Here is a 25,857-nt window from a genome sequence, read left to right on the forward strand (position 1 = left end):
GGTTAGTCTCTAAGGTGCCACAAGTACTCCTTTTCTTTTTGCGAATACAGACTAACACGGCTGTTACTCTGAAATCTGGATTTACACTTATGTGTCTGAGAGCAGAATTCAGACCCCTATCTAAATGGATGGCAAACACCAAACACGTGTGTGTGTGTGTTATGTTATGTAAGTGAGTAGTCCCATGTGTGCCTGTGAATGAACGTATGCAAGAAGGATCACATGTATACAACCAAAATTGCTGCACCATGCACTTTGTAAGCTCCGGGCATGAGTGTTCTAATTAATATCATTTCAGAAGCTCCAGTCTGTTTCGTCAGGACTTCACCACAAGATGGCATTCTCTGAACTTTCTTTTGTAAGAAAAAACAAAACCCACCACCCACAATAACAATAATAATTAAGAGGAAACACTCCAAACCCTTCTCATATTCTCTGAAATCTGGGGCAAAGCAAGAATTGTCAGGAAGTAGTTTCTCCTGTAGCAAAACAATGATACTGCTTTCAGAGAGCTGCATGAGAGAGTGACGGAGAAGTCCCTTTAAATAAAAAAAGCCAAATACAGTATTGTGCATCTTGAAATCTGAAACCAAGAAACAGAACTGCAGGGGAAACAAGGGGAAAAAGTCTTGCAATTTCAAAGGACAATTGCTGCAAGTGAAGTTTAAGGAGCAAAATATATGTATATACATTTCAAAGGCACTGAATGGCATTTTTGGAGAAGGCTGTGAAATAAGGGAGCTTTGGAAGAAGAGAACTTTTTTTCCCCCTTTCTGGATACAATGGCCATTGCAAAGCAAAGAGTCTTGAGATTCGGCTTCAGATTTCTCTTCTTCGCAACGTTTGTGTTAGCCTGTGATGGACAAGGTGGAAATAAAGAGAATGGAGGTCCTGCTTGTTATGGTGGATTTGATTTGTACTTCATTTTGGACAAGTAAGTTGGTTTGTTTTTGTTTTAGATGAATCCTTCACCAAGGCACGGAAATTTGATCAATTAGCACTTAAAAGAGGTTTGACTTAGGGTTTATAAAAGACATCATGTCTCCAAGGGACCTGAAAAAGGTCCTACAGTTATGGCTTTATTTTTGTTTTGGTAACCTCTACAGTAGCTACAATATGTTATTCTGCAATGATATATATCATAGATTTGCCCGGCTTTGTGAATTGAAATGTTTTCTTATTGTGACTAGTGTAGATGCTATAGTGGATACTTTACAGTGTCTTAACATTGGCAGTGGGGAAGGATGGGAGGGAGGGAGGGAGGGAGAAAAACCTGGTTGTATCTGCTTTTTCTCTGACCTGCAAAGGTTGAGGCACTTCTAAAAGGAGATGGCTGGGGAATGTTACCAGAGGCATTAATTTTTAGCTCACCTCTTTCAGAGGAAATACCAGTCTGCCTGAAGTGTTACTGTTCAACCATTTTCCCCATTAGATCCAAATGTTCCAGTTTAAGTGACTAGCTGACAAAAAACAGCTCTTTAAGGGCTGAATACTCTGTTTCAAAGAAAATCTGATTTTGTTCACTGTGATGGAAAATGTATAGACTTTCTTAAGGCATTTTTTTAAAGTTGGCCAGTTTTTCTCAGCTCTCAGTCAGATTTTCTTTGTTCCCAGTTAATGAAATGCGTATTTTTACTGCTTAACTAACCATTAGTATACAGTGAGGATAAATGCTTACTCATGTTATTTACCACTCACATGATGCATCATTGTTTTTGCATTGGTGGCTTCTTGCTGTAATTTAAAGGCCTTCAAATTGTACTATATACAAGTTGAAAAGATAGGAAGCTCTCCAAAAAAGTGTGGAAAAGAAACTAGTTAACCCCATCTGTATTTTGCAGTGGCTCCCAGATTCCATTAGTACAAAAGCCCATTCTGAATTACAGTTAGTTATGCAGCAAGATACTTGATTTTAAAAAAAGGTAAATACACTGGCTATTTAGGAAAACCAGAATGTTGAATACTCATGGGAAAAGTGATTTATTTTCATTTTACTTCATCCAACGAAAAAGTTCTTCCGACCTACAGCTTTTTATTACTTTGGTCACTCAGTTCTGCCATTTGGAATAGTTCCTTTTATCACCAGATTTCATAGCAATGCTTTAAAAAAAAAAGTTGAGTATGTTTTCTATTGCAGATTACTTACATACACTAAGTTTCCCCTAAAGTTAAAGTTGAGGTGGCTGGAGGTTTTTCCCCTCTATGAAGATATGCTTTGTTATACCTCTGAGTTAGTTTAATTTTCATAGACATTCATCTAAATCGAAGGCATCCTCTTATGACACAAAAAGCGTAACCTGCTAGACTTGCTCAGAGGATTGTGAACTTGGGTGGAAAAGTGAAAATTTGCTCAGCCAGTAGAAACCCCAAAGGTAGAAATGCTGCACCAGTACATGTATATCTCTGGTTCATGTTACTCTTCTGTAAGCCTCATTTTGCACTGGTGCAGCTTCTCTACATTTGGGTTTTTCGCTGATGCGAAATTCTTTAATGTAGAAAGGGTCACAGATAGGGCCTGATTCAAAACCCACTGAAAAATGTCCATGGGCTTTGGAGCAGGTTCACAGTGCTTATATACTACCATGTTGGATGCTCTGTGGACCTGATCTTGCAAGAAACTGAGCACCTCTGGGGAGATGGGTGTGATCAGCACCTCACAAAGGGTGCTCAGCACTCTGCAGGAGTGGGCCATCCAAACACCTTAGATAGAGAGTAGCAAGAAATGACCAAAGCTACCACCTCCTTTATACCTTCTTTATGTTTTCCAAAAAATGGGTGATCTGGTCCCCATCAGCCCTGATATAAGTGGATGCAATTCCATCAACTTCTGTGGAGTTGCTGTCAGGCACAATGGGTCTGAATTTGACCCCATGTTCATATGCTGCCTGTTCTCATCCTATCAGGTTAATTGCCCATATATGTTTGCGTGGCTGAGCAGTGATCTGTGGTGTACCTGGTGAACCCACGGTCTACTCCTCAGTTAACACGTTACCCTGACAGCGGTGTCTAGGCGTCGTTTTGTTTGGCGTGGGGAGGGCACCTTTTAAAATGGCATCTTTTCTTCATCCTGGTGATTGCAGGGTCGTTCTTATTCAGCTTCCGGACAGGGTTTAGCAACACAAGGTCATGTGGCCCGGTGGGGGTGGGGGGGAAGGGGGCTGGGAGATCTCAGAAGGATGGGCTTTCACCAGGTATCCATCGCTGCCAAAATTATAGGAAACCATTCCACACTATCTTAGGATGCATGGGGGAATAACAACTGGCCTCAGTGATTCCCTAGCAGGGTCACCCCACATGTCTTAGGCAGTCAATCAGTTTCCTACTCTCATGTTATCATTCTGGGGCATAAAGACAGAAGGAGAATACTGGGATTATTCTTGATCGGTTGAACGATTGGCTTTCTGTGTCCCTCTGGCCACCATGTGAAATGGTCAATTTGCATGCAGGGTTTCAGACCATTCTGTCTGCAGCCTGGATGCTTCTCTTGTACATGGTCTGGGGGAACACGTTCAGTTGAACAGTGTATCAAGTGGGTAGCCGGGACTCCATAACAATAATGCAGAGCCCCCTGTGTAAGGACAAGGCATGATGGCACAGATTCTGAGTATAGTCTGCAATGGCCTTTTTTTTCAATGCTTATTGTAAATATTTTTTTTTTTTGCTGTAGCCTGAGGGAAGCTCTGAGAGCCAGTCGGGGTTCTGACATGAGATTCTGCATGCAGTACCGACAACAGCCGTGCCATGTTGTACAAGTAGCATGGTTAAAGGGCATGACATGGATTTAAATGGATACTAAATCTAAGCTTCTGCTCAAATAAATTGGTTAGTCTCTCAGGTGCCACAAGTCCTCCTTTTCTTTTTGCGGATACAGACTAACGCGGCTGCTACTCTGAAATAAATCGAATTAGGCACTGAGGCAGAGGAGTCAGGAGAGGGCTCCAGCATTGCTTGACTTCCAGGGCTGTGTTTATTTTTTTTAATATTATTTCTTTCATCCTTGAAAGTAGGTTGCTTAATATTTTAATGGATCTCTTCCATCATCAAAATTAACATTCCATGTCTCAGAATGAAACTCTTTCCCGTTCCTGATAAGGGTCCTTTATCACTGGGGCTTTAATTATTTTTAAGGCAGATCCAAATGAAGACAGTGAAGCAGATCCTGATCTCATTGCTATTCACATCCGGGTGCACTTAGAAGTACAATCAGGAACTGTTCCCCATTGTTCTGGACGTTGTACAAACCCACATGAAAACATGCTTCCTGCCTTGAAGAGTTAAGAAAGCAAGGAATTGGCAGACCTAGTCTCCTGTCTCTGCCAGTGACCAACAACAGATGCGGTAGAGGAAGAAGTGAGAACCCCACAGTAGCAGATGTGGGATAATCTACCCCCTTGCATTACGTCTCATCCTGATCTCTGGTAGTTAGAGATGGGCTGGTGATCTGAAGTTTAATATCCCTTCCAAAATGATGATGATGATAATTATGAACACTCAGAATATTCATGATCTCTATATAAATGTCCAATCAATTTTTTCTTAGTTAAGTTTACAATCTAAAGCCCCAATCCTACAAACTCTTACACGTTTCTTCTGGTGTTTGAGCCTTTAGAGTTCTAATCAGGTCACATTTTCAAACTTTTCTCTGTAACCAGGAGGTCTGGAAAATTATTTAACAAACAACAACACAGCTGAGGTGCTCCTGTATTCACTTGTATCTAAGTAAAACACCGAATATCATGAGACTCATCAATTGCCAGTGCTGGATTTCTTATAGGCATCTTGCAGAAACCGGTCTCAAGAAGAGATTTAAAGGTGAAGAGGGTAGCACAGAAGAGATGAGGGGTGGCATTCCATGCATAAGGGGCACTGTGGAAGAAGGTCCAGGTGGGAAGCAAGCAAACAGGCAGATGACCGTTATCACTACCAATGGAGAAGAGGATCCAGGTTGAAATAGGGGAAATAAGACAGAAGGAAAAGTTGTGAAGGGTCTTGAAGATGAATGAAGCTTGAACAAGGAACCAAGTTCAAGCTTGAGTTTGTGTTGAAAAAGAAGGAGACAATGGAGAGATTTGAAGTCAATGGAAAGATTCCCAGTGGGTTTTGGATTAGGTGGTTAGAATGACAGGAAAAAAAGACAACCTTATTAGCTGGGTTTTGTGTGCACCGAAGGGGTACAATGGGATGTCCTGTATGCTAGAGAAGAGTTGTTTATGATAATCAAGACAGGAGATGAGGAAGGCTTGGATAAGAGTTTTGACTCTCTGAACAGCACGCAAAGAATTGATCTTAGAAATGTTACAGAAGAAGCAGCAACATCTGGATACAGTCTGGATGTGCAGCGCAAGAGAGGAGTCAAAGATCCCTTAGGTTACAGATCTGAGTGTTGGGTTTGAATTCACTTAGTCAAAACTCCTGTTGATTTCAAAGGGCACTCTCCTGAGACATCAGTGGATATTCTGGATGCTGAGAACCACCTAGGATGTAGCCACTTGTAATATTGCCTGAGAAAGGAGGCTAGGCTTTGCATTAGGAACTCAAGCTTTGGTCCAGTGAGAGAAACAAATGACTTTCCATTGTGGTTTATTTTAATCCTGATATTTGTACTTCTGCAGCGAAAAAGATCAATATCTGAAATCAGGACCTTCAATATTGCCTGAGATGTTCATTGCCAATGGGGTCTGAGCCCTGTAATCACCTGAGCTGAAGTTTTTAAAGCTGCTTTAGGGTATTTATATCCAGATATTCCATTAGTTTTAATACAGGACCTGGGTTTAAATCCCCGAGACGTTTTTTGACAATCTCAATCTATACCTTTTCTTCTGGTTTCGTTGTTGAGAGGGGTTTCCTAGGTAAGAAATATGAAGTTATCCCAGGCCTGCAAGTACATACTATCACCATATAGTATGCAGTGCTCATTCCAACAGGTACCATCAGTGAGAACAACTATTTGGATAGAAAAAAAGGGAATTTTTGGACTGGCTGGTTTACTGTTTGACAACATGCTCAACCAATCAGAGATTTCTCTGACTTCAGAATGTTTTCCACAGATGTGTGCAAGTAACAGGAACTTCTTTTCATCCCTGGTTTTAAGGGGTTATTGGCAAAATGTACCCGGAGGCAGATATTTTTGATTATACAGCATAAACTGCATTGCTGCTCGGTGCAGTTAGAGGGGGCTAATGTTCTTTAACACTGGTATTTTTAGATTGTACTGTATTTCTTTTTGGATTAATTAATTAGATCATGCTTTAGTGGAACTCATGAAGAAATTTCTCCTGGTATCTCATTATGTTGGACCAGAGTGTTATGGAAATAAAGAAGCTGGGTGTAGTTTTGGATGTTTGTGTGAATTAGTTGTTGGGAGAGCTGAATTCTTGTGGCACGTCACCTTTTTATTATTTGAATTGCAGTAATGCCTAGGAGACTCAGTCGTGGGCCATTGTGCTAGGTGCTGTACAAACACAACAAAAAGATGCTCCCTGCTCCAAACAGCTTACAATCTAAGTCTAAGATAAGAGACAACAGGAGGCTACAGGCAGCTAGGGGAGCACAAGGAAACAATGAGAAGATATTGGTCAGCATGATAGGCCAGACCATTCTTTCTGTTGGTTTGTGCCATTCACTGTTATCTAACAAACCTAGAAAAGTTTTGCAGCATATGATTGACAAATGCATCTATCCATCCTATTTACAATATGTCCAGCACCAGACTACCTGGGTACCAGCCACTTGAACACTGGCAATTAGAGAGGTAAATAATAAAAGCTGGCACTAATATTTTCTGTGTCATTTACAAGCCCAAGGTTAAAGGCCTTATTTTCAAAGGGATTCTCAGAACAGCAGGCATTTTACATCCCCCCCCCACACAAACAAATGCATGAAACTGATTTGTCGGTGAATGCATGCTGTGACAGCGTCGGGCCAGATGGCTACAGGAGAGTAATAGAAGGCAGATATATTAGCCCCAGGTTAAGTAGGTCCCTTTTCCCTGGGTAAGATAACAAGAAAGGTTCCAGAACAATCAGGAACCTTCTGGAGACAATTAAGACAGACTGATTAGAACACCTGCAGCCAATCAAGAAGCTGCTAGAATCAATTAAGGCAGGCTGATCAGGACACCTGGGTTTTAAAAAGGAGCTCACTTCAGTTTGTGGTGTGCAGGTAAGGAGCTGGGAGCAAGAGGTGCTAGGAGCTGAGAGTGAGAATGCAGACTGTTGGAGGACTGAGGAGTACAAGCATTATCAGACACCAGGAGGAAGGTCCTGTGGTGAGGATAAAGAAGGCGTTGGGAGGAGGCCATGGGGAAGTAGCCCAGGGAGTTGTAGCTGTCGCACAGCTGTTCCAGGAGGCACTCGAGACAGCTGCATTCCACAGGGCCCTGGGCTGGAACCCGGAGTAGAGGGCGGGCCCGGGGTCCCCCCAAATCCTCCCAACTCCTGGTCAGACGCAGGAGGAGTCGACCTGGACTGTGGGTTCATGAAAACGGCCAAACTGAGGGCTGCTGTGAAGCTCCAAGGTGAGCAAATCCGCCAATAAGTGCAAGACCCACCAAGGTAGAGGAGGCACTTTGTCACAATGCAAACAGGTGTGCGCATGCAAAAATTGGCATGAGCCAGATGAAAAATCAGGCAGTAATAGAACAGCGGTGAAGGGAGGCAAGTAATCTGAGCCATTTCCTGTGATCCTTTCATTGTCCGTCCAGCCAGTTATTCTATTTTTAACAAACCGCATTGAAATGAACTCCCACCGTTAAAAGTACATTTAACAAATAAAGGGCTAGATCTTTCTTTCCCTTATACTAGTGTTACTTGGTGTAACTCCGTTGACTTAAATAACTCCTGTAACTCCTCATTTGCACCAGTATAAGTAAAGGGGGAAATGGAGCTCCCCAAGTGACGGGAAGCAGACAAAAATAAGAAGCATTTGACATCACACAAGAGACAAGACTGTCCTCCAGGAACCCCTTCCTGTGGGGAGGGGGGTGATTCTTCCCATGGGAGAAACCAAAGCTTTAGCAAAAACCAGCCACAGAACTTTCTGGAACAGAGAGTATTATTCTAGCTGTTTTAGTCAGCAGAGATACAGGCTCTGTGGAATGAAGACACTTTTGCCTCTATGGAACCAGTCCAAATCTGTCCCAGGTCACTTGAGACAAAAGCTTTTTTACTGTCTGATGGCTGGTGACCATTGTGAAAGGTCTCAATCCAGTTTGTAATGGTCTGGTGTCTACCACACACAGTTGGCACAGCTGTTGGTTGTCTCACTAGGGTGACCAAGGCATATAGGCTGAGCTTCCTGCTTGCTCCCCATTAGGTGTGTTTCTTTAACATGAGGTGTAAGGTGTGTTGTCAGGACTGTGGAGAAGCTTGTAGTTCAGCTGTCTCTGAACCTGTTCTGTGGATAAATGTAACATAAGTATGGCCCTACTGACCAATGGTCCACCTAGTCCAGTTCCTGTCTTCCAACAGTGGCCAATGCCAGGTGCTTCAGAGGGAATGAACAAAACAGGTCATCATCAAGTGATCCATCTCTGTTATCCACCCCCAGCTTCTGGCAAACAGAGGCTAGGGACACCCAGAGTATGGGGTTCTATCTCTGACTATCTTGGCTAATAGCCATTGACAGACCTATCCTCCGTGAACTTACCTCGTTCTTTTTTGACCTTCATTATAGTTTTGTCCTTCACAACATCCCCTGGCAACTAGTTCCACAGACTGCATTGTGTGAAGAAGTACTTCTGTTTGTTTATTTTAAACCTGCTGCCTATTAATTTTGCCGCATGGCCCCTGGTTCTTGTGTTATGTGAAGAGTAAATAACACTTCCTTATTCACATTCTCCAAATCATTCATGATTTTAGACATCTCTGTCACATCCCCCCTTAATTGTCTCTTTTTTCAAGCTGAGAAGTCCCAGGCTTTGTAATCTCATCTCATATGGAAGCTGTTCCATGCCCTTAATCATTTTTGTTGCCCTTCTCTGTATGTTTTCCCATTCTAATATATCTTTTTTAGAGCTGGGGCAACCAGAACTGCAGGCAGAATTCAAGGTGTGGGTGTGCCAGGGATTGGTAGTGTCTGTTGCCTGGTCTACAAAGGATCAGGGATTGTAACTGATTCACTACTAATGAGCCTGATTCTTTGACTCAAACTGTAAAGACATTTGCAGTTAGCTCTGGAGACCTGCAGTTCAATTCCTGATGTCAAACATGATGGCAGCTGTGACATAATCACAGGCGAACTGACTTCAGTGGAATTCTTGTCCTCTTCGACTTGGACTGCATTGAGTCATAAGGACTGAACTCTGTTCTAGTTGCACTCGAGCAAGCCCGGATCACACAGATCACACAATATTTAATGGCTGGTCTTTATTAGTGAGTGGCCTCGTGTTAAGTGCAGCTTAAACAATAGAGTTAAATCACTTTGCTAACAGTGATGGGGTATGTCCAAGCCTGTTGGCTTTTTCCAAATGTCTCATGCAATACTTGGGAAGATGGAATGAAGCGGCTGGCTCTTCCAATAAACCATACTGATTTCTAAAGAGCGCAGTAAGATGCTGCAACAAAATTTCCTGGGCCAAATTCAGTTCTCATTGACAGCCATGGAATGAAGCGGAGTGACTCCAAACTTGCACGGGCATAACTGAGAGAAGAATCTGACCTCCATCAATCTCTAAACCAAGCACCTTTCTTTATTTTGTTTTGTCTGCTGTGGGCATATACATACAAGTAGATATGAGCTTAGATTCATAGATTCCAAGGCCAAAAGGGGCCCCTGATTGCATGAAGTCCATGGGCCTGATTCTGTTCTCACATACACTGGTGTAACTCCACTGGCATCATTGGAAAACCAGTGGAAGTGTAAACAAGTGTCATTGGAAGTGTAAACAAGTGTCATTGGAATTGGACACTGTGGATGGCAGGGTGACATTGACGTAAAGAGCATGAATAATAATTTGGCCCCAATTCAGGAAAACACTCCAGCACATATTTAACTTTAAGCATACTTTTAAATAGTAAAGTCCATTGGACTAAAGAACATGCTGAATTGCTTTCCTGAATCAGGGCATTACTGAGCAATGATAGAAACTCTGAGCCAGATCTGGTACTCATTTATACCAGTGTAAATCTTCTAGCCTCCCATGGACTTCATTTGGATTTACCAAATGCTGTTGTCACTGAGAGTGGAATTTACCTACTTGCTACAGGCATAATGGTTTAAGTCTACTCCAAGTATGCATTTTTTCTGCAGTAAAGAGCGTTCCTGGCACTCTCATGATGATATTTCTTAGCTGTTCTGCACACATACTGTACAAGCCATAAGGTTGCATCATGTTGGCTGGTTGATCATTTTGTTCTTCTTGCTAGATCTACAGTTATAAACATAACAAATTCAGATGTTTTGTTTTATACAGTTAGGCTTTATAGAAATGCTTATCCCATTCAGACAACTTACTGATTGGTACTTAAAAATTATTATAGCATTTTGCAGCAATGGTGCAAAAGACTGCTAGTAATGTGATCGTAAGCTATAGCATTTTGTGCTGTTATGGTTGATTATAACAGTTGTTGGGTTTGGGGTTTGTTATTTTTTTCATGACTGCCCACTGGTTAAATTTGAGACATGGATCCAAACTGCACCAGGTTTTGAGCTTGCAAGAGCAAAACCACGCTCTTCTCTATTTGATATGAGTGAAACTGGAACCAAATATCTGAACCTCCTGAAAGTCTGGGGGGGATCAGCTAAATGGGACACAGATCTTGTGAACCCTTCCTAGTTTGACGTATGTTTCTGAAGCAAAAGCCAAAACCACTCACTGCTCTGGCTATTCCTGTGTTCTTTTATTAGATTCGAGGGATCCTTTCAGAGACATCGGGTCCTTACTCAGGCAAAGCTTCCATTGATGTCAATGAGATTTCCCCCACCCCCACAGAGCAAGAATAATAATAAAGAGGCTCGGTACTCCTTCCATTGAAGTTAATGGCAAAAGTCATATCGCCTTCAGCATGAGCAAGATGAGATCGCAAGCAGGGATTGAAGGATTTGACCTTTTGTCTAAAGGAGAGCCTTTGAATTCCAGATTTTGCTGTCTTTTGAGAGTTTTTTTGAGGATAAAGAGCAAGTGACAAACAGTGCCAAGTAAGCAGCTCCGAATAAAACCATGTCTGATGCAGCTGTTAGGGTAGGACTTGCCGTGGCTAAATGTCAGGATGAAGAAGCGCTGAGAAGAGGAAGAACGGAAAGCAGGGGTGGCTGAATAACTGAGGGTATGTCTACGCTGCAAGTAGACACCCAGGGCTGGCCCGTACCAGCTGGCTGGGACTTTGGGGATGTTTATCTGTTTCAGCCCGAGCTCTGGGACCCTCCCACCTCACAGGGTCTTATAGCTCAGGATCCAGCCTGAACCCGAATGTCTACACTGCAATTAAACGGCCCCTAGTCCAAGCCCTGCGAACCTGAGTCAGCTGGCATTGGCCAGCTGTAGGGTTTTAATTGCAGCGTAGACATACGCTGAGAAGTTGATAGTCAAAGAGGCTTCATTGTCATTACAAAATAATACTTGGCCTATGCCTTTCATCTGCAGATATTGCTGCTCTTTATGTGTATTAATGAATTAAGGTTTGCAATGCCCCGGTGATCATCCCCATCTCCATTTTAAATGGAGGCATGGAGAACTTAAGTGGTTAGATTTTCATATGAGCTCAGGTCCTGTTTAAGTGCCAAAATAAGTAGCCAGGTTTTCAAAAGAGCTCTGGGTGTACCTTTAGGTGCTGAGCTCTGTTGCCAATCAGGCAGCAAGTGCCACAATGAGGGTTGCTTTTGGAAAATCAGATCTTTCTTTAGTGGCTTGGATGGGAGCTGAGCTCCCTGGACAATCTGGCCTCGGTTGTGAGCACCTGGACTAGAACTTGGGAGACCGGCCTCTGAGTCCCCGGCTCTAACCACAGCTCAGAAATGAGAACCAAACAACAGAACAATATGTACAGGAAGGAGACCTGAAAATCTTCTCACTGGTGAGGCTGCTGCTGTTGCATCTGTAGACACAGTTGTGATGCCAGTTTGCCTGGCTGAAGAGAGCATACCCAATAACAAACAGTTCCACTGGGTCATTTGGGCAACCCACAGTCCCAGAGGCCACACTATTGGATAATATACAGGAAGGTGGAACTACAGTATTTGGTACTAGTGTCTGGGACTGTGGGTTCAGCATTAACAAGCTCTTCAATGCATGCACAGTATAATAGCTCTTGATTGGAGTTTGCTAGCACCGTGTAATGTACTGGCTTTGTGTGTGTAAGTTAATGAGGGCCCGGAGAGAGGGTAAGAGATCTGCTACTACCATTAGATAAAGAATTTTTTGATAAGTCAAATGTCTGAGAACAGGTTGGGAAACCAGCAACTACTGGTCTCCAGTCCCAGTTTGGATACCTGCTCTCTGTCTGTCTCTCTCTCTCAGGCTTCAAGCAAGTCACTTAACATCCCCATGTCTTTCCCACATCTATAAAAATGGGCATAACAATCCTTACCTATCAGACAAGAGGTGTCATGACAATTAGTTACTTGGAGCTTGTAAAGAGTTTTGAAAGTAGAAATGACTGTATAAGAAGAAGGATGATGGAGTAAAATGAGCATTCACTACATTTTCCATATAGTGACGCCACACGCATACATGCAGCACCCCTTTCCCATCTAGCAGGGACCCCTCTCCCTTTCAGCAGTAACTAGACTCCCTAATATGTTTTTGTTACCCCAGTAGGGCAGGGGGCACCCACCCTCCCCCCATTGAGAAGCCCTATACCAGAGGCAATGGCATGCGGTCAGTTATATGCAAAAGATTTAATTTTGGGGAACCAGTTCTGACCTCACAGTGGTGTAACTCTGCTGAAGACAATGGATTGACTCTGGATTAACGCTTCCCTACCTGAGATGAGAATCTGGCTCTTTTTGCAGGGGGCAAGTGAGTTGTTTTTATAAATATCATCATAGAGAGAAGGATAAAAAGCTCTGCTAAACCCACATGTGAAATCTCTGCTGGTCTTGGACCTTGTGCTGTTCTTCCCCTGTGTGTGAATGTATGTGTGGGAAGGTTTCATGGAAAAAGAAGAGCTGTAATTTTAGATGTTTGGATTCTTGTTCCAAAGGGATGGGGGGAGGGTGAAATTGAAACTGCAGCTTATGTGGGGAATTTAAAAAGCAGTGCGTAACAGAAAACTGCCTTTTCCAAAACCGCTTAAAACCAAGTCCAGTGGAACAACAATCACAAAGGCAAACATTTAAACAGCGAATGTAGTTTGCTGGCAGCTGGCATACAACTGGCTCAGGCAACTGGGTTTTAAGCTCAGTTCTGGCTAATGCTGTGCTTAAAAAAAAAAAAAAAAGAACAACCACCCCAGGACTTCTCTGAGCCATGGAAAATGGCACCATTTTATATAACGACCTACATACCGTATGGGCTCTGTGTCTGTTTCTCATTTTCAGCTGCCTCACTGTGTTTAAGAAAAAAATTGTGAAAACCAGTTTAGTTCAGAGGCTTCTAATAGGAACACAGGAATACCGGATTGCAACAATGGTCGGTAGATGATGATTCTGGTAGAGAGAGGGAGTGTTGCCTAGTGGAAAGAGCACTGAACTGGGACTTGGGAGAGCTGGGTTCAATTCCTGGCTGTGCCACTGGCCTGTTGTATGACCTTGGTCAAGTCACTTTGCCTCTCTATGCCTCAGTTTCCCCATCTGTAAATGACCCCCCCCTTTTTTGTAAAGTGTTTTGATATGTACCAATGAAAAGTATTGTATTGGAGCTAGGTATTATTATTGGGGTCCAAATTCTGATCTCACGGAAGTCAATGGGAAAACTCCCAGTGATTTCATTGAAAGCAGAAAGAGGGCCCATGATCAAGTTTCATCTGAAACTATGAATTTACATGCAAGCCTGAAAGCACTGCAGTGTCATTGACTAAACTGAAGAGCGCACAAAGCCATGTAGCAGAGCTATGGTTCGGGGTCTCAGTACAAGAAAGTAAATCAGGTTTTTACTGACTTGCTGTGAACAAAAATGAAACAAATCTATGAATAATCCATACACTGTGGCTTGGCTTTGCATTGCACTTAGTCAGGGAAGTGATGTCACGTCATTAACAGCCAGACCGGACTTGTATGCACCAGCTTCTGCATGTTGTGATGATTTCATTTATGGCTCTCAGTCTGGTTTCCCAGAGAGGAGACATAACAGAGAAATGTTAGATACATTTACCTTTTTTTCACAAGCTTATCCACGCCCAGTCCCAAACCTCCACATTTCTAGTCTCTTGGATGATATTCAACTCAGCCTTTAACAGGAATATTGTTGCTCTTTCTGTTATAAGACACTGTAACGGCAGAATAAAGAAAAATCCAACCGAGCAGGCTGAAACAATGTAAACTCAAGGAGAGTACTTGTGTCAGTGCTCACCAGTGTTAGTGAGGGTTGCACAAATCTATGCATAGACTGATAAACAGACTTGCTGCATAGATTCTCTAGTAACCTCGCTTTTTTGCTGTTTATCAATGTAAAAAGGAAAACTCCTGGCTCAGTTCCAATCCAGTTAAAATCAATGACAAATCTCCCTGTGAACTCACTGGGAGCAGGATTAAGGCCCAATCAGTGTGACCCTAGGCACCCCTATATTCGCACCCCACCCACTACTGCAATAATATCTTGATGAAATAGGTCCTGTGAAGTATGATATCAAAGCTAATAACATGCTGGTTATTAATATTACTGTAAAATGCATGTATTAATATTATATGTGAAGTTGTGAATTCCCTCTGTATGATGTTAGTAGGACATATTTAAGACAAGACAGTCTAGTGTAGGTAAAGGTGACAAACAGGTCTACCCCAGATAAAGGAAAGTGGCTTTACCTCAGTTTACACGTTAGCTGTAACCAAAGCTTTCAGACTAAACCACTGGGGGTTATCCTGCTCCTGAACTCACGAGACAGAGAATTAACATGGCTCCTGTACCCCGGAGAGAGACAGAAGACTGAATCCCCAGGAGGCCTTCTTGACTTGTAAGAAAAAGGCAGCCTCTTTGGGACTATAAGGAGCAAAGAGAGACTCCATCTTTATCCTTCATCTTCAGAGACAAAGAAACAAAGTGATTTGATCTCTGTGGTGGGTCCTGGCCAGTAAAAAAGCTGGAAAGGAGACTGGGTGAGAAGAAACCATCTTGAACAAAGACCGTATCTTGCTAGCTCAATTTTTAGACTTTTGGATGTGTGTTTTCATTTTTGTTTGCTTGCAGCCATCTCTACCTTTATCTCTTTTACTTGGTATCACTTAATCCGTGCTCTTTTGTTAATAAACTCAATTTACTTTTACTATAAACCAATTCTGTGCTGTGTTTGAAGGGAAGGGTGTATTTACCCCTGTTAAATTAATAAGCTGTGATGTACAGGCTCTTTAACAGAGCACGTATCTGTTGTCAATGTACAGCAGCGGGGGCTGTGCATTGCAAAAAAAATCTCTGAGGAGCTTGGGTGCTGGCATTCACTGATTGCCACCTGCTTGGTAAGGTTTAGGCCAGGAGAGCCTTGAGGAGTCTTCTGGTGAAGAAGACAGACTGGTATGGCAGGGAGCTGACAGACAGTCTAATCTCCAGCAAAACTCACTCTTGCTGAGGTGGATAGATAACTCTGTGGCCCAAAGCTCTGAGTATCCCAGCAGTGTGTTACAGGTTTTTACCACAATGCTAGAGAATAAACCAGTTATGGCTGAATTATAGGTCTAAGATATTTTACCTCTCATTGTCACCAGCACAATGGAAACAGTGGTTTAGATTTAGGAATCTTTCCCTCCTTCCAAATGCATTATGTTCCCCAAATGCACTCAAGCTGAAAGCTAGGCACAATGACACAGTGAGTAAGCCAGTGGAATCCACCCAAAATATTTTACTTGACAGTGAAATAGATCAGCACTAACCCTGGGTTATTTGCTTACTGCCAAGTTAAAGGTCTAACAGAGCTGCCATATATTCTTGTCAAGAAGCAGCCTCAAATGCTCAACTTCAGTATAAATTATATGCTTCGCGTTTCAAAGTTGTGTCTGAGATATGATGCGATTTCCACCCCACCTCCCCTTAACCCCACTTTAAGGAAACACCAAAAAAGGAGTTTTGGTTGAAGAAGTTTAGGTGTAATTTTAGTTGTAAAAGAAATGATGAGATAAACAGATGTATAACAATACATTAGGCTGGGAAATAATAAAGCCGTGGCCTAACTATATGAAATTAAACTAATATTTCCTGCAATGATTGTTTTCCCAGGTCAGGAAGCGTCCTGCACCACTGGAATGAAATCTATTTTTTTGTAGAACATCTTGCCCACAAGTTCATAAGGTAAGAAATGCTGGTTTTGCAGATAAACCCAACTGGGTGATGTGAGCTGCGAACTCGGGGTCAGATCCCACGTGGTACATAAGGATGTATACTGATTCATACCAGCTGACAGTTGGACCCTCGGTCACTTTAAGGGATTGAGTCCTATTTGCTTTTTTTATGCAAGATGCTCCATTGATTTCAATGGTATTACTCCAGAGGTGAGCAGCAATTGTTGCAAATTCACTGAGCCCCAGAAGATGGGCTAGATAAGCAAATAAATCACTTCTATCTCTAATTTCTATGGGCCAGAGTATACCATCCTGTGGAGGTACCATGGGGAGGGTAAAGCTACCTCTAAGGCTCTCAGCTGCCATGCGGTGGAAGAGGGGGAGTGGAGTTTGTCTTTGCAGAAAGTGATCTGGAGCAATGTCTTTCCAAACCCCTTGAATGTTGCAGTAGCTGTGGGGAGAGCCTGTGGGTCACGAGTCCAATGTGAGAAGTGAAAAGACACAAGCAAATCTCCTCCCTCCTCCACATAGTGGTAAGGGGACACTGAAGTGTACAAACTTGCTTCTGTGGCATAACCTCATTGTGGAAATTATGCAAAGAGGAATGGCATTCACTTCTAGAGGGAACTGCTTAGAAATTTCCATGGTTTTGCAAGGAGGAATGAGACTTCATAAGGCTCCCATCTGCTGATTCCAGCCGTCTCTGTTTAGGCCTTCATCTTCTTATGATTACATTATTATTATGGTAGCAGTCACAGGTCCCAACCAAGATCGCACCCCCTTTGTGCTAGGCGCTGTACATACATCTAGTGAGAGAGAGTCCCTGCCCCGAAGGTCTTACAAGAAGACAAGACAGAGAAAGGGTGGGAGGGGAGCCGTGGCACAGTGAAGAGTCATTGCGAGGAGCCAGAAGAGTAAAGCAAGAGAGAGGAGAAATATTGACTAGGTAAATGAATGGAGAAATGGATTGCAAATCATTCACTCTCATTTCTGTCTGTTCTCCTTCTCCAGCCCCCAGCTGAGGATGTCATTCATTGTTTTCTCAACTAGAGGCTCAACTCTAATGAGGTTAACTGAAGACAGGTAAGAAGAATTTGGGGCAATAGCACAAAGCAACGTCCTTCCTTTTGCACTTTTCCCGGCTAGTGCATTCTGGCTTCATATCAAATGACTCGATAACTTTAAATCACTTGGCTGTACTTAACATCTGATATGTATGTTAGGCTCTTAAAGGAAGAACTGGTCGAAAATTTTAATCAACACTAGTTTTTCATGGAAAATTGTCATCGTCCCGTCCCCCCCCGATAGTGTCTACTTTCCTTGAAAATTTTTGATTCTTTTCATGAGAAAAGAAAGTTGGAAAAACCCAGAATTTTCAGCTGAAACCTGAAGAAGTTGTTAGTTTTGACAAAAACTTCAAATTTTCTGTGGAAATTCCCCCCTCCCCCCTTCATTTTCTGTCCAGTGGTTTGACTTTGTGTTACGAAACCTGGCTTTTGTTTAGTGTTTCAGTACAGAGGCAAAGGGCTAAATGGGCCATGGAGATGGGTGACAGGGGAGGAAGGGGAAGCCAGTAATCCCCCCACCCACCCCCCGCCGCCATTGAGTCCCAGCAAATCCTTTCCTTTCTCTTCTTGCATCAAATTCATGCTTTTTTGTCCTCTTCTTCAAAGTCTTGTATGGTCTCCCCATAATCTACCCTGCTGCTTTAATTTCCCCCTATTCCCCATCTTGTTCCCAATTCCTACCATGTTGTTCCTCTCTTGCTCCTGCTCCCAGCTTCGTACCATCAGTTATGCTACCACTGGCTCTTGAAACTGTTTCCCCTCTAGCAGGCAACCTAGGTGAAGTCCCTCCTTAAATTTGCTTCTTCTAGGATAACTCAGTACTTGGGTTGCCTCATTGACTATCCTCCCTATGCCTTCCTTTACTTGAACTGTTCTCCCATGCCTTTGTAATGATCCCTACCATGGGTTCTCAGCACCCGGGACATTGAGCACCAAAGCACAGACGTCTGCCACTTGAGCAAAAAGGAGTAACTCCATTAGTTGGCAGCAGTAGAAGGCTATTCTCTTCTAGAGAATATTCAGTTAATATTCACAAGTGTATTACATCTTGTCTTGTCCCTGCTTTCCCCATCTATCTGAGACTGCAGATTCTTCAGAGCAGAAAAGAGGTCTCACTCCAGTTTTGTAAAGCATTGTGTAAACTTGTCGTACTCATACCTGTTTTTTAATAACCTTATATTAATAAGGTGATCCGGAATACCAATCTGCGGTCAGTAAAGCAGTTGAATTGGAAAATCAGAAAGATCAAGTTTGGAGCAATTGTTTTGAAAAGGGTCTTCTTTGTGTGGGTAACTGCAAGAATACCAATAGGAATTCTATGGGGGTCTTGCTTTCCCTAGAGGATTCTGAGTAGAACTAGGCGTGCAGGGTGGGAGTGGGATCTAGCCCGTGGAAGGGTAAACTCTAACAACTTGCCCTGAGAGTTTTCAAAGCTATCTAAGGGATCTGGATGCACAGTTTCCATTGTAGTTAATCCAGATCCCTTCAGGCAGCTTTGAAAATCTCACCTTCAGAGAATAACCCTCCGCTTCAGGATCTTATTCTCACTTTTCAGGACCTTTCATGGAGTTTACTCACCTCCGCTCTAGGGGCGAGAGACCAAATGTACAGAACAAGAATGTCTCTGTTTGTGCAAAGTGTGGGAACTACTGTCAATCTCCCGAGAAACATCTGTAGGTGGTTCCTTCACCATTTAAAGAAAAAGACACCCCCCTCCCCAATAATCTATCTCCCCCTGCCATAAACCAAAACACCCTGACAGCAGGTTTCATAACTGCCTAATAGCAGAGGAAGCACCTGTGTGCCAGATTTGGAAAGCTGAATATGTGCCAGTTCTGATCTGTCTGAAGAGCACATACTGGTTGCTTGACTTGGGGAGTATTGAAAGGGGAAGAAAGAGAGAAATCAGAGCAAGACATTGTTTCCCCATCATAGGCCTGTCCTTTGATTTCCTTGCCTTTTCTCCATGCTGGAAGGGGAGGAGCGGGGTTGCTTTTACCGCCAGTGCAGAGGAGCCCAGTGCTTTTCCAAACATTATTTTTTCCATCTCCAGTTCACCTCTTTCCAGACAGTTTGTTTGGGGTCCCTGTACTATTATGGGAAGTGTCTTGAAGTGGATGGGGGTTTGGAATTGACTGATGTATATAATTACTTAGAGGTATTTGTGATGGATATTAAGATTAATGAGAAGCCTTTGCAAGGAGTAAGGAGCTATAACATAGGCAAACTGAGGATCTCGGTGGGTTGGGTGTTTTTTTGACCGGGCCGGAAAGTATTCCCATTGGTCCCTCTTAGAAAATCAATGGGAGTCTTTTCATTGACTTCAGTGTAAGTTGGATCAGGCCCCTTTAATCACTACAGTTTCCCCTGTTAACTTCATTGCCACGTGGAAGAAAAAATATGTGTAACACATGTGAATGCTATATGAATAGCATATGTTTTACATATTTGACTTCTCTGAGATTGCATACCAGCATAGCTCCTGTTTATGAACTAATAGGAATCTGGCCACTTTCCTATAGTATAGTCTACATACATACCAGCCTAAAAAATGCTATTAAAACTGGCCAGTCAGGGCATGAAATCTACCGCTCTGCCATTAACTATAACAACGGAAGACAATGAGAAAATGAATGGTATTTAACTCGATTATCAGATGAAAACCCACCCCCATACTGAATGGGCAAGGAGACTTTTGCAAGGCTGCATGTCACATACATAAGAAGACCTGCTACTTATGTATGTGAAACCTTTGTTCCCATATGGGAATGTATAAGCTTACCCAACAGACCTAGAAATGATGTTGATGTCAGGCAGGACGGTAGTGTGGCACCAGCCAAAATCCAGCATGCTGGCGGGTGTAAGTCTTCTGTTTCGATTGGAGGACTGACAGGTAAAATGTGGATCTGTTGGCATGTATCATCAGCCTTCCTGAGGTATAGGTGTGTGCAAAGGCTGTAATTATCAATAGCCTTTTCTTTTACTTGGATTTGTAAAAAAGCATCTTTGGGTGCTAGTTTGGGTGAGCCCGTTTGGAAAAGGGATGCTGCCAGTGTGTATGAGGTCTCCGGCAGAAAAAGCGGATGGAACGCTGAAGCCCCATTTGCAAAGTGCTGACGCTCTGATTCAGGACATGTCTAAAGCACATGCTCAGCTTACTGCTAAGTGCTCAGCCTCACCAGTGTCCAAGGGCATCTGGAGGTGATGGACCCTCTTGGGAGGCTCTCGGCCTCTTCTAGGACTGAGCTGTTAGCAGGAAGCATGAACCCAGGGAACATGCCAGGTGAGAGGAACCTTAGCTTGTGAATTTAAAAATCACAATTTCAAACTGAAAAATTGCTGATCTATATTAATGCAGAAAATGTTTTCATCGGCATAGTAACCCTTGGCTTTGTTATTAATTTTTATTGAGAAAATCTCCCCCCACTCCATCCCCCATCCAACTGCATTCTACAACTCCACTTTGCCTTTAGTGTCACAGTTGACAATGACTCATTCAGCCCCCAGTCCTGCAATCTGTTTCACAAGGGCAGATGTCCCTCACCACCCGGCTGGTGCTCTGGATAGATTAGCTGTGTAGATCCAATTGCAGAATCGGGGCCAGGCAGTGCCATGTACATTACAAATCAAAGAAGCTTTGATTACCTGGGGTTTATTAACCATAGTATGTTATCACCAAAAAAGGAACCTTTTAAAATGAAAACATATAGAATACCTAGTGCCTGTAAGAAGCTGAATCGTTCTGAAAATTTTCCTTTTGGAAAATTTGTTTGTTAAAGGATGGGGAATTCAGTTCAGATAAAATAAGATCTGATGTCCTGGAATTTCCATCTCATCCTATCCTATTTTGAAAGTGCCTATCAATGTTGAGACAAGCTCATCCTTGAATTAACTCCTTTGAAATAAATGGAGATGAATTTGGCCCAGTTTATCTAAAGCCAAACTGAATTGCCAGAAGCTGGGAATGGATGAGAGGGGATGGATCACTTTTGTGTATCATTTTGTGTGTAACACTGTTGTGTTCATTCTCTCTGAAGCACCTGCCATTGGCCACTGTCCGAAGACAGGAGACTGGGCTAGATGGATCTTTGGTCTGACCCACTGTGGGCATTCTTTGGTTCTTAGGAATTTTTTAGTGTATTTAGGCCAGATCACTTTTTCAATTCTTGTTTTTCATTTTTCTGTATTTTGTTCCTTTAAGATCCACGAATAGAAGGGCCATAGTATCCTGAGACAGTCTGTTTTTTGAAATTGCTAGCCTCACTATATCATATTTGGGTGATTCACTATATCCTAAAACTCATGAAAAAGCCTGTATTTCCAGCTGGGGATCAGTAACTCCATAATTTTCAGAATTGAGCTCATTTCTCAGAGAATGGCTGCCCACATTTGAAGACTCAAATGGTACAGATAGATAGAAGCATGGAAATTTTATCCCCAAATCCTTTTTGGCTCTTGCATTCCTGGAAGAATCCTGGACCCATACAGCAATAGAGATTTAGGGCCATGTGGCTAAAAATCTTTGGCATTCAGGCCTGCAGAGTTAGTGTGGTCCTGCATACAAATTGATTTAATCTAGTTCCCATGAAGATAGCATTAGTTCATTCAGAGATACCCCGCATACCACAAAGACTTCATCTGGGCTTTATAAAAACATCTAAACTGTACTCCGCTCTTACATGTTGGTGTCTGCAACTCAGTGAAACATGTCCGTCCCCCGCTTAGCTTCTGATTGATCAGTCACTATGCCTGGGTTTCCAAAAGATTAAATGGGACACCCTGAATCTTAAAGCCTTTTCCATTAGCTCATTAATCTTGAAATTGGGTTTGGCTGGGAGTGGAAGGCGTCATATCCAAATATACTGGAGCCTGCTGGATGATCTTATATTATCGATATCACATTCCTGGCTGTTTGATTCAGCTTGTGTCATCACCAAGCACGACTAAAGAATAAGAGCCAGATGTAAGTCAGCAGCTCCACTTGTCTAGCCGCAAGATATACTGGCATTGTAAAGGGAGTGTAAGTATGGAGAAGTACATATGCCAGAATATCAGATTAGAGGAGATCTTTCTGTCGTGATGCTTTCTCCAGGCTGTGGGAATAGCGATGAAAATCGACTCTGGTCTAGTTTTCACACCCCTAGAGAGAGACGCAGTCGAGTGTTCCCGTTACCTCGTAAAAATAAAAGCCTTTAATTCTTAGGTTACCAAGACTTTGGCCAAAGTTTGTACTTAACTGCCTGACTTGCCATTATGTAGCCAATGGAATAAAACGTTTTGTGGTTATTTACATTAGCACAGATAGATGGCCGAGAGGAGGGAACTAGGGGCATTCCTGAACGTAGCAATTTTCTTTCTCAAATACTTGCCTTTAAGGCAGGGATTTAGATGCCCAAATTCAGCCCCCCTTCGGTTCTTTTGAGCATTCCAGCCTTAAATGCCTTGTTGGAAGTGGGATGCATGCTCCGGAAGCCCTATTGACTTCAGTGGGTGGGTGCTGCAATCCATTGCAGGACCTGAGATGACTAGGCCATGTCTACACGCACAGCACCGCTGCAGTGCGTGTGGTGAAGACGCTTTATGCCAATGGGAGAAAGCTCGCCCGTTGGCATAAAAAAACCACCCCCGCAAGCGGCATAAGCTGCGTCAGCAGGAGAAGCTCTCCCACCAATATAGCGCTGTGCAGACCGGTGCTTAGGTCGGTGTCACTTATGTCAATCAGGGGGTGGAATTTTCACACCCCTGAGCGACATACGCTTGCTGACAAAGGCTGTAGTAGTGTAGACATAGCCTGACTTTCCTCCATGCATGTACCCATTGCCTTCCACCCATCCGCCCACATGTCAGATCCTGACCTACCTGACAGTTGCTAACAGATCTAAGGGAGCGTCTGTCTTAATATTTCAGGGATCAGATACGTCAAGGCCTAGAAGAGCTGCAGAAAGTTCTGCCAGGAGGCGACACTTACATGCACGAAGGATTTGAAAGGGTGAATAAACGAATTTTAAAGTGCTTCTACAATGTCTTTCAGCGGGGGGTGCTCAGAGTGCTTTGCGAACACTAATTAATTCATGAAGCCATAGAACAGCTCCGGGGAGGTAAGTGGTATTATCCATGTCTTAACGGATGGGATCCTGAAGGCAGAAAGATTGAGGAACAGGGCTATGTGGGGATGGGTGTACATCATTCACCCTGCAGACTTTCGGCTGGAATATTATCTCCTCAGGCTATAGTATCTTCCTGTGTCCCTGCCTTCAGTGTTGGGTATTACCTGTTCAGGAGAGGGATCGAGGGCACTGGACAGCTGAATCCTGTCCATACAGCTCCATTTGGAGCTATGCTGCGAAAGGGGGCAAGCTGCAGGAGACCCTGAAGCTGCAAGGGCCCTTGTGTGGCTGGCCTTGGCCTTGAGTGGATCCTGCAGGTAGTCAGCTAGGTTTGAGAGCTGGGATAACAGCCTGTTCCATGGGGTGGCTGAGCCACCCCACCTTGTAGTCTCCTCTCCCTCTTGCCCTGCCCTGCTGCAGACTTTATTAGCTCAAACATTTGCATGCAAACCACGCAGGATTTCTTTATCCCTGTCTCCCACCTTCACTAAACATTTTAGAGGTTTTTGGAAGCGATTATGCCCCACAATGAAGATGAATTGCATTCCTGTAATCCAGCACATGGGAAAATTACAGTGCTTTCCAGGATGCAAGGAGAGCTAGCCAAGATTTGGTTCTAGCCAGAGATGAGCCTGAAAAAACTCCCAGACCCCAACACCCCCAAACCTTACAGGGATACTCAAAATCCAAAGCCAGAACCAAATTCAGCAAACAGAATCCCAGCTTCAAAGAGGAATTCAAAGCCCAGATGCAGACCCATCTCTTAATTCCAAACTCTGATACACACAGAAGTTTCTGACCTCTGTCTTGCAAAATCTGCTTGTTCATGTGTAAAGCATAAGATGCAGACAGAGGAATTTCCACCTGAGATAAGATTAACACAACTCCTGCTAGCTCACCCCGTTTGGATGAGCTGAATTAAAGTGTAGGGCACACATAGTATCCTTGTACTCCCTTGTCTGTGTGTCTCCCTGCATCTCTTGTCTCTTGTCTTATCCTAGATTGTTATCTCTTTGGAGGCAGGGACCGTCTTTTTGTTGTTTATATGTACAGTACCTAGCACAATGGGGCCCTGGTCCATGACTGCGGCTTTTATGTGCTACAGCAATAGGCATAATAATATTAAGAGCACACTAAAATTAGCCCAGGCACTAGGCTGGGGGCTCCCAAATTCATTACAGTCAATGGTGATGCTCCTGGGATAAATTTGACCATGACACACTAAGTAAATGATGAGGTATGCTATAATGTCCATCTCACTGGTTGGCAAGGGAACACAGGTACAAAAGAGTGTCAGGATACATGCAGAGTGAACCCCCAGCTCTTGGAACTGAGCCTAAGCAGAGGAAAATGTAAAATTGAAAACAAAATTGTGCAGCAAAAGTTTTTTGCATGCGGTTACAGAATTTAAAGGGGACATTAATTTCAGAATGAATGTTACCTGTTATAAAATGCAGACTCCAAATTTGGTATCTTGCTGCCACTTCCAGGTTGTCAGCAGGTCAGTTAGGAGCAACCACTAAGTATTATTCAGTTATTGCTAATGCTGCTGTTTGGATTTAATTTCAGGCAAGCGAACAGATTTACTATGAAAATGTGCAAGGTAAGAGAGTGTGTTTCCCTGCTCCCCTCGCTTTCTGTCTGTGTGGTAGACTTCAGTCCTGGAGCGTAAACTTATTACAGGACACGGGTGTGACTGTTGCTTTTTGCAGGAATTCAAGGTTATTCAATTCACACTGAAGAGCAATAAAGGACTTTGAATACATTTCATATTGAGGACTGTGGGCCAGTTGTATAAAGAGGAAGATTGGTGGTGTGATGCTTAGTGATCCCTCAGTGCTTAAAGTGCTTGATTTGGTGTCGGTTCCATATGGCAGTGCAAAACAACAAAACTTCACCGTGCCAGTCTGAGACTCTGTCTGGGAAGCTCAGCCCCATTAACTACCCCCCCATATATATATATATAATCTCACACTGCAGAGATACAAATGATGATGCAATGTGCAAATCAGTGGAGAATCAGACACAATTCTGCAAATATAGGCCTATGTATTTTGTATTTTCACAAGGCCTGGCATTCTGTTTTCTTTGTACTCATTGTGTTTTCCAGTGTTTTTCATCAAGTCATTGCCCTTTTATTGTTGCATGATTGTGTGAGAGAACCTTTTTATTAGTCTAGGCTGGGATTTTCAAAGGAGACTAAGCAAGATAGGTGCCCAAATCCCATTGACTTTCAGCAGGAGTTGAGTACTTGGTTTCCTACAGATGCTTTGAAATTCACAGCCTTACCATATAACACCCTCATTCATTTCTACAAGGAC

General features: G+C 43.0%; 1 protein-coding gene across 2 annotated transcripts in view; it reads left to right on the plus strand.

Annotated features, from left to right (window-relative positions):
- Positions 1-477: 477 nt before the first annotated feature.
- ANTXR1 (ANTXR cell adhesion molecule 1) overlaps positions 478-25,857 on the plus strand; it is a 181,147-nt gene continuing 155,767 nt past the window's right edge. For both annotated transcript variants that reach the window (XM_073325259.1, XM_073325260.1), the window contains exons 1-5: positions 478-934; positions 16,301-16,372; positions 17,374-17,445; positions 23,337-23,418; positions 25,106-25,139. In XM_073325259.1, coding sequence (XP_073181360.1) covers positions 783-934; positions 16,301-16,372; positions 17,374-17,445; positions 23,337-23,418; positions 25,106-25,139 — 412 coding nt within the window. In that variant the 5' untranslated portion in view covers positions 478-782. The remainder of the gene's footprint in view (positions 935-16,300; positions 16,373-17,373; positions 17,446-23,336; positions 23,419-25,105; positions 25,140-25,857) is intronic.

This window comes from Lepidochelys kempii, chromosome 26, assembly GCF_965140265.1.
Source record: "Lepidochelys kempii isolate rLepKem1 chromosome 26, rLepKem1.hap2, whole genome shotgun sequence".
Classification (NCBI taxonomy): domain Eukaryota; kingdom Metazoa; phylum Chordata; order Testudines; family Cheloniidae; genus Lepidochelys; species Lepidochelys kempii.